At 47.8% G+C, this 11,030-nt stretch overlaps 1 protein-coding gene across 1 annotated transcript; it reads right to left on the bottom strand.

Annotated features, from left to right (window-relative positions):
• Positions 1-262: 262 nt before the first annotated feature.
• LOC138850350 (putative neuroblastoma breakpoint family member 5) lies at positions 263-11,030 on the bottom strand. The gene is made up of 9 exons (XM_070076766.1): positions 10,856-11,030; positions 9,096-9,195; positions 7,021-7,235; positions 5,965-6,013; positions 4,913-5,127; positions 3,652-3,706; positions 3,231-3,394; positions 1,786-1,843; positions 263-658 (listed from the first exon to the last, which is right to left on the bottom strand). The coding sequence occupies exons 1-9, from the start codon at positions 11,028-11,030 to the stop codon at positions 406-408; spliced, it is 1,284 nt and encodes a 427-aa protein (XP_069932867.1). The 3' UTR covers positions 263-405.

Below are 11,030 nucleotides of genomic sequence, written 5' to 3'. Positions count from 1 at the left end.
GGGACTGGACTGCTGTGGTTAGCACCAAGCTGCTTCAGAGAAAACAGAGTCTGCCGACCAAGGATACCTAGTATCAGATAACTAAGGAAACATTGTACAGCCTGCCAAAGCTTTAAGCCTGAGAAGTTTGGAGGATGCTGTTCAAAATTGAAACTGTTGTTAAAATTAAGAACACCACAGTGACTTGTTCAAGAAGCCTCTCCAAGAGAGATGGTGGTGGCTCGGTGTTTGCCATCCTGCCTTCCCATCCCCTCCTTCCCTGTCTTGAGTCAAAAGCTGCACCTTGAAAGTGGGCCTGGTGACAGCCAAGGGATTCCCCCATTGGATGACTATGAACAAACTCCACCCAAGAGCCACATCCAGTCTGAGATAAGTCCCCAGGGCCTGAGTGCACAGTGGTCTGTCTCACCCAACACAGGTGCAGCAACCCAAGACTACAGAGGACACCTGGGAGAACAGTGGAGTGTTCCTGTTCACAATGGAGCACTCACTATCTCCAACAAGAGCAGAGCAGACAGGCTGTTTCTCCAGTGAGGACCAGGTGCTCCTAGAATGGGACCAGTCAGAAGCTTCCGGAAGAAGTGCAGGAGTCAAACACGTACCATGAGAGTCTTGTGAGACATCTTGATCTTCAATCTCTGGAATCTCCCTGATGAGACTGGAGGGAGGGAAAGGTGGGTGAGAAACAGAAAGGGAACAGAAAGCCCCTTTCCAAGCAGTTCCAAAGAGGCAGCTTCCAGAAGTGGCTGGGCTGAGCAATGGGCCACCCACAACTTTGTCCCTATCTGAGGAAGACTGGCTACTAATGGAGCAGACAGGATGCAATGTCTTCCATTTGAGGAGGGTCCTTGCTGACCACCTGGAGTAGACGAACTGAACGTTAACACAGGGCAGCTTTCATGTGAGGAAACATGAAGTGCTCATAGGAAGCATGTGGCAAACAGAAAGCAAGTTAAAACAGAAACCCCACCGCCTTCACTGAGAATAGTATGTGTGTGTAGATATATAATATTTACACATGAATCAACTACAGCCAAATATTAAATGTTATTAGATCTATGTGCTTGTAGACTTCTTTATGCTTATTTGTACTACTTGAAGTCAATGAAAAGTAAACAGGCAAACAGAACTCTCATCTTCTTGGAGAAAGAGTATTAGGTTTGAGGTGATAGGTGAGTAGCAGAGATATTGAAAGGATATGGAGACAGAAGCAGAGAGAAACAGAGCATTTCCTCTGTGATGAGGTTATTAAGGACTCAGCCTGGAGAAATGACTCTCAGTTGGTCCACTAGTACCCATGAGTATTTGGAAAACAAAAACTGGCTTCAACAGATTTATGTAAATTACATGCAGAGTCAATGAATTCCCCCTTTGGGATACTGGAGACTATCACGGCTTTGGCCATCAGTCTTATTCTCAGTGCTGAGGCACTAGTTTCTGTTGGGTGGTTTCATGTGATTAATGGGGGGCAGAGAAGCTCATGAGAAGAGGAGACCTGTGAGCAGCACCCTGCCCTTCACTGCACACAAGAGAGGCAATGATGGCAAGGAATCCCTGGAGAGGCTCCTTCATGGAGTCAGCCTGCTGCAGGTCACTACATGGAAAAGGTAGGGAGAAGTGGAAACCCAGACTAGTACCCTAATGATGGCAGACAGCAGTGCTGACGGGGTACCGCTGGGTTGGCTCAATGGATGGGAGATGCACAGTGGCACTGCTCTTCTTCTCTGGACCTGGAGTCTGCCTGTGTCAGCACTAAGCTCACTGCCCAGGGTTCCTAAGACTCACCTGGAGTGTGATAGGGCTTGTGCTTCCTCTTGCACTTCATCATTGTCATGTTCCTTTTCTGCAAATGAATTCAAATAGGCACAGTCATCTAGGATGATCCCCTCAAAGCCTGTACAATGCGCTGTCCAGCACTAGCACAGCACACCAGTATCCTCAGTGTCACTGCCGACTCCTCAGATAGGAATTGTCTAGAGGGTGGAGGTCATTTCTGAGGGAACTAGCTTGTTCATTTTTCTTGACACATGAGGTAAACCTCCCTATTCCTCCAGCCATCACACCAATAATCGCTGACCTGATTCCCTACACAAATGAAACAAATTTTCCCAAGTGTGGGTGCTGAGGCATAGCAGGTAAAGCTGCTGCCTTTAACCCCAGGATCCCATGTGAATGCCAGTTCAAGTCCTGGCTGTTCTACTTCTGATCCAGATCCCTCCAATGTACCTGGGAATGCAGTAGAAGATGGTTCAGTACTTGGGCCCTGCAGCCACATAGGAGACCTGGAGGAAACTCCTAGTTCCTCCCTGGGCCTGGTCCAGTCGATGCCATTGTGGCCATGTGGGGAGCAGACCAGATTATGCAAGAGTTGCCTCTCTCTCTCTCTCTCTCCCTGTTTCTCTCTCTAATTCTGGCTTTCATAAGATAAAATCAAATCCAAAATAATATTCTCTGGAGACGCTTGGTTCCTAGTGTGATTCCTTTCCATGAGAAGAAGTGCAGTGCCCATGGTTCTCAAACACGCTATCTTGGTAGTTTGTGGTTTACCATATTTTGTACATTGAGGATAAGATAAAAGGTGGAACAGGTGAATTTTCAGTTCTGGGTATCAGAATGCATGTGTGCAGCACAAGAGAAAACTGGGATACTCATGGAATCTCTAAGCATAGGTCTCAGACCTGCAGCCTGGGGACACACTACTAAAGGAATGGCAGAACATTCTGTATGTGTGTGGTAGGTGAAATGATGCCAACGTTGAAGGGACAGACAACATGGTTGGGTTCAATGAAACAGGGGGAGTATCTTGACTGCAATGGAGACGAGCACGCTGCTGGCTCTGACAGGAAACAATGTCACATGACAGGGACGGGGAATGACTCCTGTGATCAACACTGCAGGGGGCAGAGGGGTCTGCTTCATTAAGAACAGACGGCAGAGACAAGCATGAGATGTGCTGCTTAGGTGGGTGTGCATCTGTGACATTCTTCTGGCAATGACTGAGCACTGGAATCTGAGTGACAAAGCCACACAAGGAATGGGAGGACAGCAAGGCTGGATGGGCCAACCACACCTGTGCAACAGACTGGTTGAAAAAGCACAGATGCTGAAAACGTCTCAGACCATCCCATGTCCAGGAGCCCTCTCAGTCAGGTGGGAGTGATGAGTGCAAGGATAGTGCGGGCTCCTTGGCAAGCAGAGGGGGTTGTATCACCTCACAGTGGGGGACTCACCACCTGCATCTGGAGCAGAGAGCATGTCCTGATGCTCCAGGGAGCACCAGCTGCTCCACGTGGAATGGTCAAGCTCAGAAACGACTGGAGAAATCGAGGGAGTGAGGTAGCACTCGTCCAGCGAATCATCTGGGTCTTCCTGCTCTTGCTCCTCTGGGAGCTCCCTGCTGAGACGGGAGGACAGAGACACTGAAGACACGCATCACAGGTACAGAAGTGACTTTGTCATCAGACTACAGGTTAAAATATGTGAGGGATGTTCAAAGGGGGAATATAGAGGGAAACAATGCAAAAGGGAACGTTAGGAACAGAGCCATTTCATCATTGGCTGAATGTTCCAACTAGCTCTAGTCACCAGTTTCTCCAGCATTTCGATTCCCTAGTAGTCCATGCTACACTGTCTGCTCTGCCTCTGAGTTACCTGGAAGTGCATGTGACAACTTGCTCTTGTACCTCCACTTCATGATATTGATTTTCTGCAAACAAATTCAGAGAGATTGACCATGTTAAGCAGGTTTTGGGTCAGATATTGGTATCCAATGGCCACTACTACCAAGAGGACAGATTGTTCTCGTGTGAGAACAGGAGACTGTGACAGAAATCCTCCAGGAGGACTAAGTCGACATCAGGAGATGGGCTTGGTGAGCCATCCTGGGCAAGGGGTCAAATCTCCCTGTTCACAGTTGGATCACCATCTCAATAACCTCTGTCCAGAACCCTTAGAAACAGCCTGCAATGGTCCTCAGGGATTCTAAGCTCACAGCCCAAGAACTTCCTAGGAGGCAAACTGCAGTTGTCAGGCTGCTCTCATTAAAGGACCCAGGTTGCTGACTGTGGAGAGGAGGTAGAACACTGGGAGAGAGCTATGCATGGAGTCTGCATGCCCTGGAATTGAAACCTGTTTGATGCCACACAGAATCTTGGCTATTCTAAGAGTTGCTCATGAATAATCTCCCTCTTGTCTATGGGAACAATACAAGCAATTCAAGAGCTCTCTCCCCAGGCCCTTTAGGATTTATGTATCTAAAATCTAAGAGTGTTGCTATAGTACTGACTCATCCTATCACACTGATCATGGTGAATAAGGGTAGAGGAGTTTCTATAGAAGGCTGAATGAACTCTATAACACCTCATATAAATAAATCTATGCAGTTATAGAGAAACATTGAACACTGATTTTGTAGGGACATTGCTGGATTCAGCTATGTTTTTTGAACTGTACAGGAAGTACAGTATAAAAGACTTTATGTCTTGGTTTTGAGATGATTGCATAGCTAAGATAAGCTGTCTTAAAGAAGATAGAGACTAGGGATGGAAATAGGGAAACTAGGATCACAACTTGGCCCACACATGGGAAGTGTTACCCAAAGCCTGCATGGGGATAGAACTCCAGGGATACAGTAGCAGAACAGAATGATATCACTGCAGGTGACAGCAGGCATTATTTCTAAGTTAGAGTGTCTGAAAGGCACTTCCTACACAGGGCCTCTGTATGTTCCCATAGGCTAGGGTGCAGTGAGACAAAAGGCATCTGAGGGGAGGGAAGCTCCTTGACTCTCCTGATGTCTATGTTCAGTGCCACAACCTGGACCCTGACTGAAACCAACTTGTGTCTGCAGGGCCTGTGCTCAAAAGCAACCCTCCACCTGAGAGCCATTGTGTACAAAGAATGGAGAGGCTACCTGGGAGAACGGTGACAGGTTCTTCTTTCTTGTGTGAACAAGCGTGTCCCCCATCTACACCTAGCACACCGTGGGTGTCCTCAGCATCAGGAGACATTTGCACAGTGCCCTCAGGCAGGCAGGAGTCACTGGGCAGGTGGTCAACAGCACCAGTGATAGATGTTTCCTGCTGTGAACTTTGTGGGGTTTCCATTTCATCCACTTCCAAGAACTCCCTGAGAAGCCAGGTGGGATAAGGATGACAGAGATGAAACCAAGAAGGAAGAGACACCAGGGAGTTGGCTGGTTTGGATGGGGTGCATAAGGGATTGGTCATAGACAGCATAGAGGCAGTTCCCTCCACTCTGGACACCGTGTGGCTGCCTAGGGGGAGAGGGCCTGGGAAGAGATCAGCCTCTGCTCATCACACTCAATACACAGCAGCTAATGAGGAAGCAGCCTCCACTGTCGCTGCATGGCACAGTCACAGCACAAGCACACATTGACAGCCGTGCAGGCTGACACCCTGTGCTCAGGTTGGGTTGTTGCAGTGTCCTGCAGCCATATGATCATTGTTCTAGGGGCTTGGCAGATTCTAGAGATGTGCTACCTTCTGGGCCTTCTCTTAACCAAGTCACAGGACAGCAAACATGGTTTTGTAGAGGGGCTTTTCTGCAGTTGAACCTGGCTGGATTCTTCCTAACTGCTGCCTTTGCACATTGCCTCTTTGCTAGCTTTCTCTGATGAGAACTTCAGCTAACTCTGTAGAAAGCAGATGCCCATCTTCCTCTGCTTTTCCAGAAAGCAGAGAACAGGGGTTCTGGAACTTTGTGTGCAGGCAACACCTAAGGCTGTGAGTTCATGATGGATCCTATCAGCAACTCAGACCAGGACAACAGACAACTACTTCAACAGGGGGATTTCCTAGTTGGCAAGGAAGGACTCAACACAATCTGCAGTTGTGTTTCTGTGTGCATCTCAACTCCATGACTTCTCGGCCCCTTTTCCGTTCTTTAGGAGACCCTGTGCATCCTTCACCCATTTGTTGCCAGCTCCTAATCATTCACTATTACCTGTCAGCAACAGGTCCTTGTGCTGGTGTTTCCTCCTCTTCAATATTTTCTGTAAACAAATTCAGAAATGTCCAATCAGATATTATAACCCCCAACCCCCACTACAATCAAGGTGGCCTCTGTGTGCATATGAATATCTACACATGTGCCAATAGTGTGTTTAAAGAAACACCTTGCCATTCTCTTGTGGTGCATCAGGCTTTGTGTCCCTGCACTTGGAGATCAGAACCATAGCAGATTCTGCCTGAAACTAGGCCAACATCCTTCGCTCCCATATCACTGGAAGCTTCTCAAGCTTCCCTGGGACTTCTGCCTGTTATCCCTCATCCTGCCACTAGTGGGAGTCCAAGGCATGGGTTCTATGTTCCCATGGATCTCACAGAGAACCTCCAGCTGTCAGGAAGAAGCAAAGAACCCGACTTCCATCCCTCCCTCACAGGCCCTCCAAGGTTTCTCTGCTGTATCATTAGAGGAAATTCTCTCTGTGTTATGAGTTCCCTTCTCAACAGCTTTCCTCACGAAGTTCTACTAACTCTAGTGCCTGGTCTGGCACTCCCAGGGAGAGGAGGGCCTTTGTCCTATTGGGAAACATACAAGCAACAGCTTCCACCTTTGATGGTTACATCTGCTCTGCCCCAGAGTTTTTGGTCCATCTAGTGAATGAGGAGAGAGAAATCTTGGATGGAGAAAGCAATCAGCTGTCTACCATTTGAAAACCACACTGATCAGAGAGCTGGAGGCTTCCATTCAACTTAGCTCAGTGACTGTGTTCAGCCTAACAGTGGCCTCACTTCACAAGGTCTTTCTGGTCTTGATATGAGGATGGACCCTGCCTCTTGCCCCAAAGGCCCACCACAATCAGGAAGGGAGGAGAGCTTTGGGATACTGCAAACTTGAAAGACTTCTCTGCCCCTATCAGTTTTTCCCAAGCAGAGCTGACCTTGTCATGGCACACATGTTCAGTACCAAGAAGAGCTGAGGCAAATGCCCATGGCAGAGGGATGAATGCATCTGAACCCCTGAGGCTTCTCACATGACAGCCTGTGCCCAGCTTACCTGCTCCAAGCAGGTCCTCAAGGCACGCTGACAGCCGGACAGCCTCAGTGAGCAGTCGTCGGAAGCCCTGCCCCGTACAGGTCTCAGGGTCATGCACGGTGAGCACGTCCTTCAGGTACTGCTGCAGGATGTGGGCTAGATTTCTCCCCCTTTGGACCTTTGGACGTAACTGGGAGAGTTCTTGGTCCTGATCTTCAAGGATGCCACGGCAATGCCTAAGGTGCAAGCGTGGAGAAAGTTCTAGATGGGAAGGGATGAGTGTTAGGTTCTCTGTGTTTCCACAGATTTTCATAACAATGCCTTATAGAGCCCTCCACCAGCATCACCACTCAGGTTTGGAGAAATACCTGTGCCAGGAAAAGCAAAGGGCAGCACAAGGCCTTGCTCCCACTTTTAGAGAAAGATCTTATCACAATTCCTGAGATTCCATTCAGGTTGTTATCTATCAAGAGTGCAAGGATTCTTCCTTCCTCTTTTGCCTTCATAAAGGTGCTAATTCAGTTCCTGCTTCCAGCCACAGGCATTTCCATGTAGGAAGACACACAGTGTACAGTGCAGTGACTTGGAGTCATGGTGCACGCAGGGGTTACATGGCAAGAAACAAGAATGAAGGTCTGGCAGGGCCAAGCTAAGCATCAGTCTTCTATATCAGGAGGTGATGGTGACTAAGGGTAAATGAGGATTGATTGCAAGATGACCAAACAGAGGAACCCAGCATCCCCTGCTCCTTCGAGAAGACCCAATGCAGCTCCATCTGGAGGTGAGTGCCCACAGAAAAACACCTCCACACTAAGGGAACCATGAGAACACGGGAGGAAGAGAGAACAGGCATAGTGCCACTGACAGAGGACCAAAGCTAACTGGTGACTGGATTCCCAGAAACACAGCCTTGGGGATTTCCTGTTGCAGAAGAGAGAGTAAACAGGAGGGCCCCATGGGAGCCCATCCACCTGGACACCTTACTTACAGACTCTCCGCACTTGCAGCTCTGAATTCAGATTCCTCTGCTCCCTCCTTGTTTCATAACATCTGAGACACGGGGCTTTGCTGTAACTCTCTGCCCTTGTTTGGCACAGGCTGGCTCAGTTTTTGATTTGGGCTGCCCACTAGTGAAACACATCCCCACCTGCCTGCTCTACACAGAGAGCCTTACCTGAGCAGCTCAGCAAACCTGGGCTGCTTTGGCAGGGGCCTCCCCGTGTAGCTTCTTGGTCAACATGGACTCCATGATGTCTTTTTTTATTATTATTATCTATGCATACCATTTCATTTGGGAAATAAACAGTAATTGAAAAGGGAAAAATGTATTTTCATTTTAATTTCTCCTGAAGGGAGAATTTTTTCAAAGTCCCTATTCACTTTTACTTTCATTGTAAAATTAATTTTTACCATTTCTTTCTAAAAATTTATTCATTTATTTTAAGGAATATACATTTCATGAGACAACTTTAGGAATATAGTTATTCTTCTCCCCATACCCAGGGTACCACCCACACTCCCAGCCCAGCTCCTCTTCCCTCTCTACTTCTCAATCTCATTCTCCATTAAGATGCATTTTCAATGAACTTTGTACACAGAAGACCAACTCTATATTAAGTAACAATTTCAACAATGCGCACACACACCCACACAAGAATAAAAACTGTTTGAGAAATGTTTCACTGTAACTCTCTCTTAATACAACTCATTGAGGACAGAGGTCCTGCATGGGGAGTCAGTACACAGTGACTCTTGCTGTTAATTTAACAATTAGCACTCCTCTGTATGTTGTCAGGGACCACACAAGGCTCATGACATGAGCTGACTAGGCTATGGAAGCATTTTGAAAACTCTGTCCATATTTAGACAAGGCTGTCAGCAAAGTGGAAGTTCTCTCCTCCCTTAGAGAAAAGTGCATCCTCCTTTGATGGCCACTTCTTTGTCTGGGGTCCCACAGTGATCCTACATGGAGAACATTGTTTGCCACAGTGCCTTGTCTTTCCATGCCTGAGATGCCTCAGTTCTCCCTTCTGAGCTGCCCCACCAGAGACACCCACACACCTCCCCACCTGCCTGCCCCACACAGAGACCCTTACCTGAGTAGCTCTGGGACCGTGGGCTTCTCTGCCAGTGGTTCCACCAAGTGGAGCTTCTTGGTCAGTATGGACTCAATGATGTTTTTAAACTTCTCACAATCTGGGGAAAGACAGACACGCAGAACTCAGGGAAGTGCTTTTGTAGTCAGTGCCTGCTGAAGCCCAAAAGAACTCCAGGGCCAGGCTCCAGATTGGGAGTTTCACATCTGTATTTCATCACCTCACTACATAGCATCTGAAATTTCCAATTTTTAAAAGATTTATTTATTTATTTGAAAGGCAGAGTTACAGAGAGACATAGGCAGAGAGAGAGAGAGAGAGAGAGAGACTCCATCAGCTGGTTCACTCCCCAAATGGCTGCAAGGTTGGAGCTGTGCCAGTCTGAAACCAGGAGCCAAGAGCTGTTTCTAGGTCTCCCATGTGGATGCAGGGGCCTAGCCACATTGGTTATCTTCTACTGTTTTTTAGGCCATAGCAGAGAGCTGGATTGGTAGTGGACCAGCCAGAATTGAACTAGTACCCATATAGGATGCCAGTACTGCAGGCAGTGGCTTTACCTGCTGAACCACAGCACTGACCCTGCTGTTTCCCAATAAAATGGGAAAAAAAGGACTTCAAAGATACAGAAGATGACTTGACAATGTGATTCCACTGGTGTTTACAGAATCAGAGTTCCCAGCCCCTGAGCTCAGACTGAATCATGAGCCACTGGACTCAGCAAGTCTTGCAGCCTCTCAGGTCAAACAGGAACCTGGGGCATGAAGTCGTCACCTTTTGTATGTTTGGGAGCTTGATAAGGGTGTAGGGCTGTTTCCTTGCATTGGGAAAGATTTCAAGTGTTTGTTATTTCAGACTTAAGGGACCATCTTTCATGGAACTGTGTAGAGTACAATGTATAACAAAGTAAGGCCCTGAGGCAATATGGCCCAAGAAAAAGTATAGTTCCTGCTAAATTAGAAACAGCACAATAAGGGCCTCATGGATTCTGTTGATCTTGAGCGATGAATCATACTTGGAGTTGTATAGGAAAGAAGGAGCACATTTTATTGTGACAATCTACAGAGGCACCCAGATAGAACCTATGAATGGGAGAGAAATCAAAGTTACAGAGAAGGTGGGCAATGGGGAGCACCCAGGTGAGTGGCCCTGATTCCCCCCCTACACCCTGTGCTCCCACTCCCAGGTCTCAGGCACCATCTTCCTCTTCTGGAAGAACTTGTGCTCCAGGAGCAGGACTTTTCTCTCAGCGGGGAGGCTGTGTTGTGAGGGTGTTCCCATGGATACCAGAGTTCCAGTGCACAGGAGACTCTCTGTCTCTCTGGAAGCCCATCCTGCTCACTCTGAACACATGTCCACTTCTGGACCTAGGACAGTGCTTTGCCCATGGGAACTCAACAGAAGCTTGAATTGAGTTAGCCCCAGAAATGAGGTCCACAGTGATGGTATAAGGCTGCAGGAGCTGACACAGACAGGATGATCATAAACATGCACTCAATATGGTGGAGCCTGACCCTGAGGACAACAGGCGGCTCTATGCCTCATCAGGAATCCATGACAGATTCAGCACTCCTGTCACCCTACACCTCACTGCTACCTTGGAAAACTTGCGAACCCTGTGTGTCAGCTTGGGAGTGTGGTCAGGAGGAAATTAAGTTCAGCAAATAGAAGAAAAAAATCACGTAGTGAGGGAAACCATTTAGTTCCTCAGGAGAAGATACAGGACAATCATCACTGTGGTGAAATGACCCGAGAGAACTTACTGTATTTTTTCAGCTCCCTGGCCAGAGCAAAGTTTGTAGCCTCAGCTATGAGAAACTTCTCCTGGAGCTCCCAGCAGTCCTGTTGGCTCTTTGCCAGCTGGGATCGCAATTGCTGGCATTTGAGGTCATTCAGTTCTGCCTCGGGATCTGATGCAGAGCTGTGGGATCCTGCCAT

The sequence above is a fragment of the Oryctolagus cuniculus genome, chromosome 7 (genome assembly GCF_964237555.1).
Source record: "Oryctolagus cuniculus chromosome 7, mOryCun1.1, whole genome shotgun sequence".
Classification (NCBI taxonomy): Eukaryota; Metazoa; Chordata; class Mammalia; order Lagomorpha; family Leporidae; genus Oryctolagus; species Oryctolagus cuniculus.
Note: the sequence above shows the minus strand (reverse complement) of the source record. Positions and strands in the feature narration are given on the sequence as shown.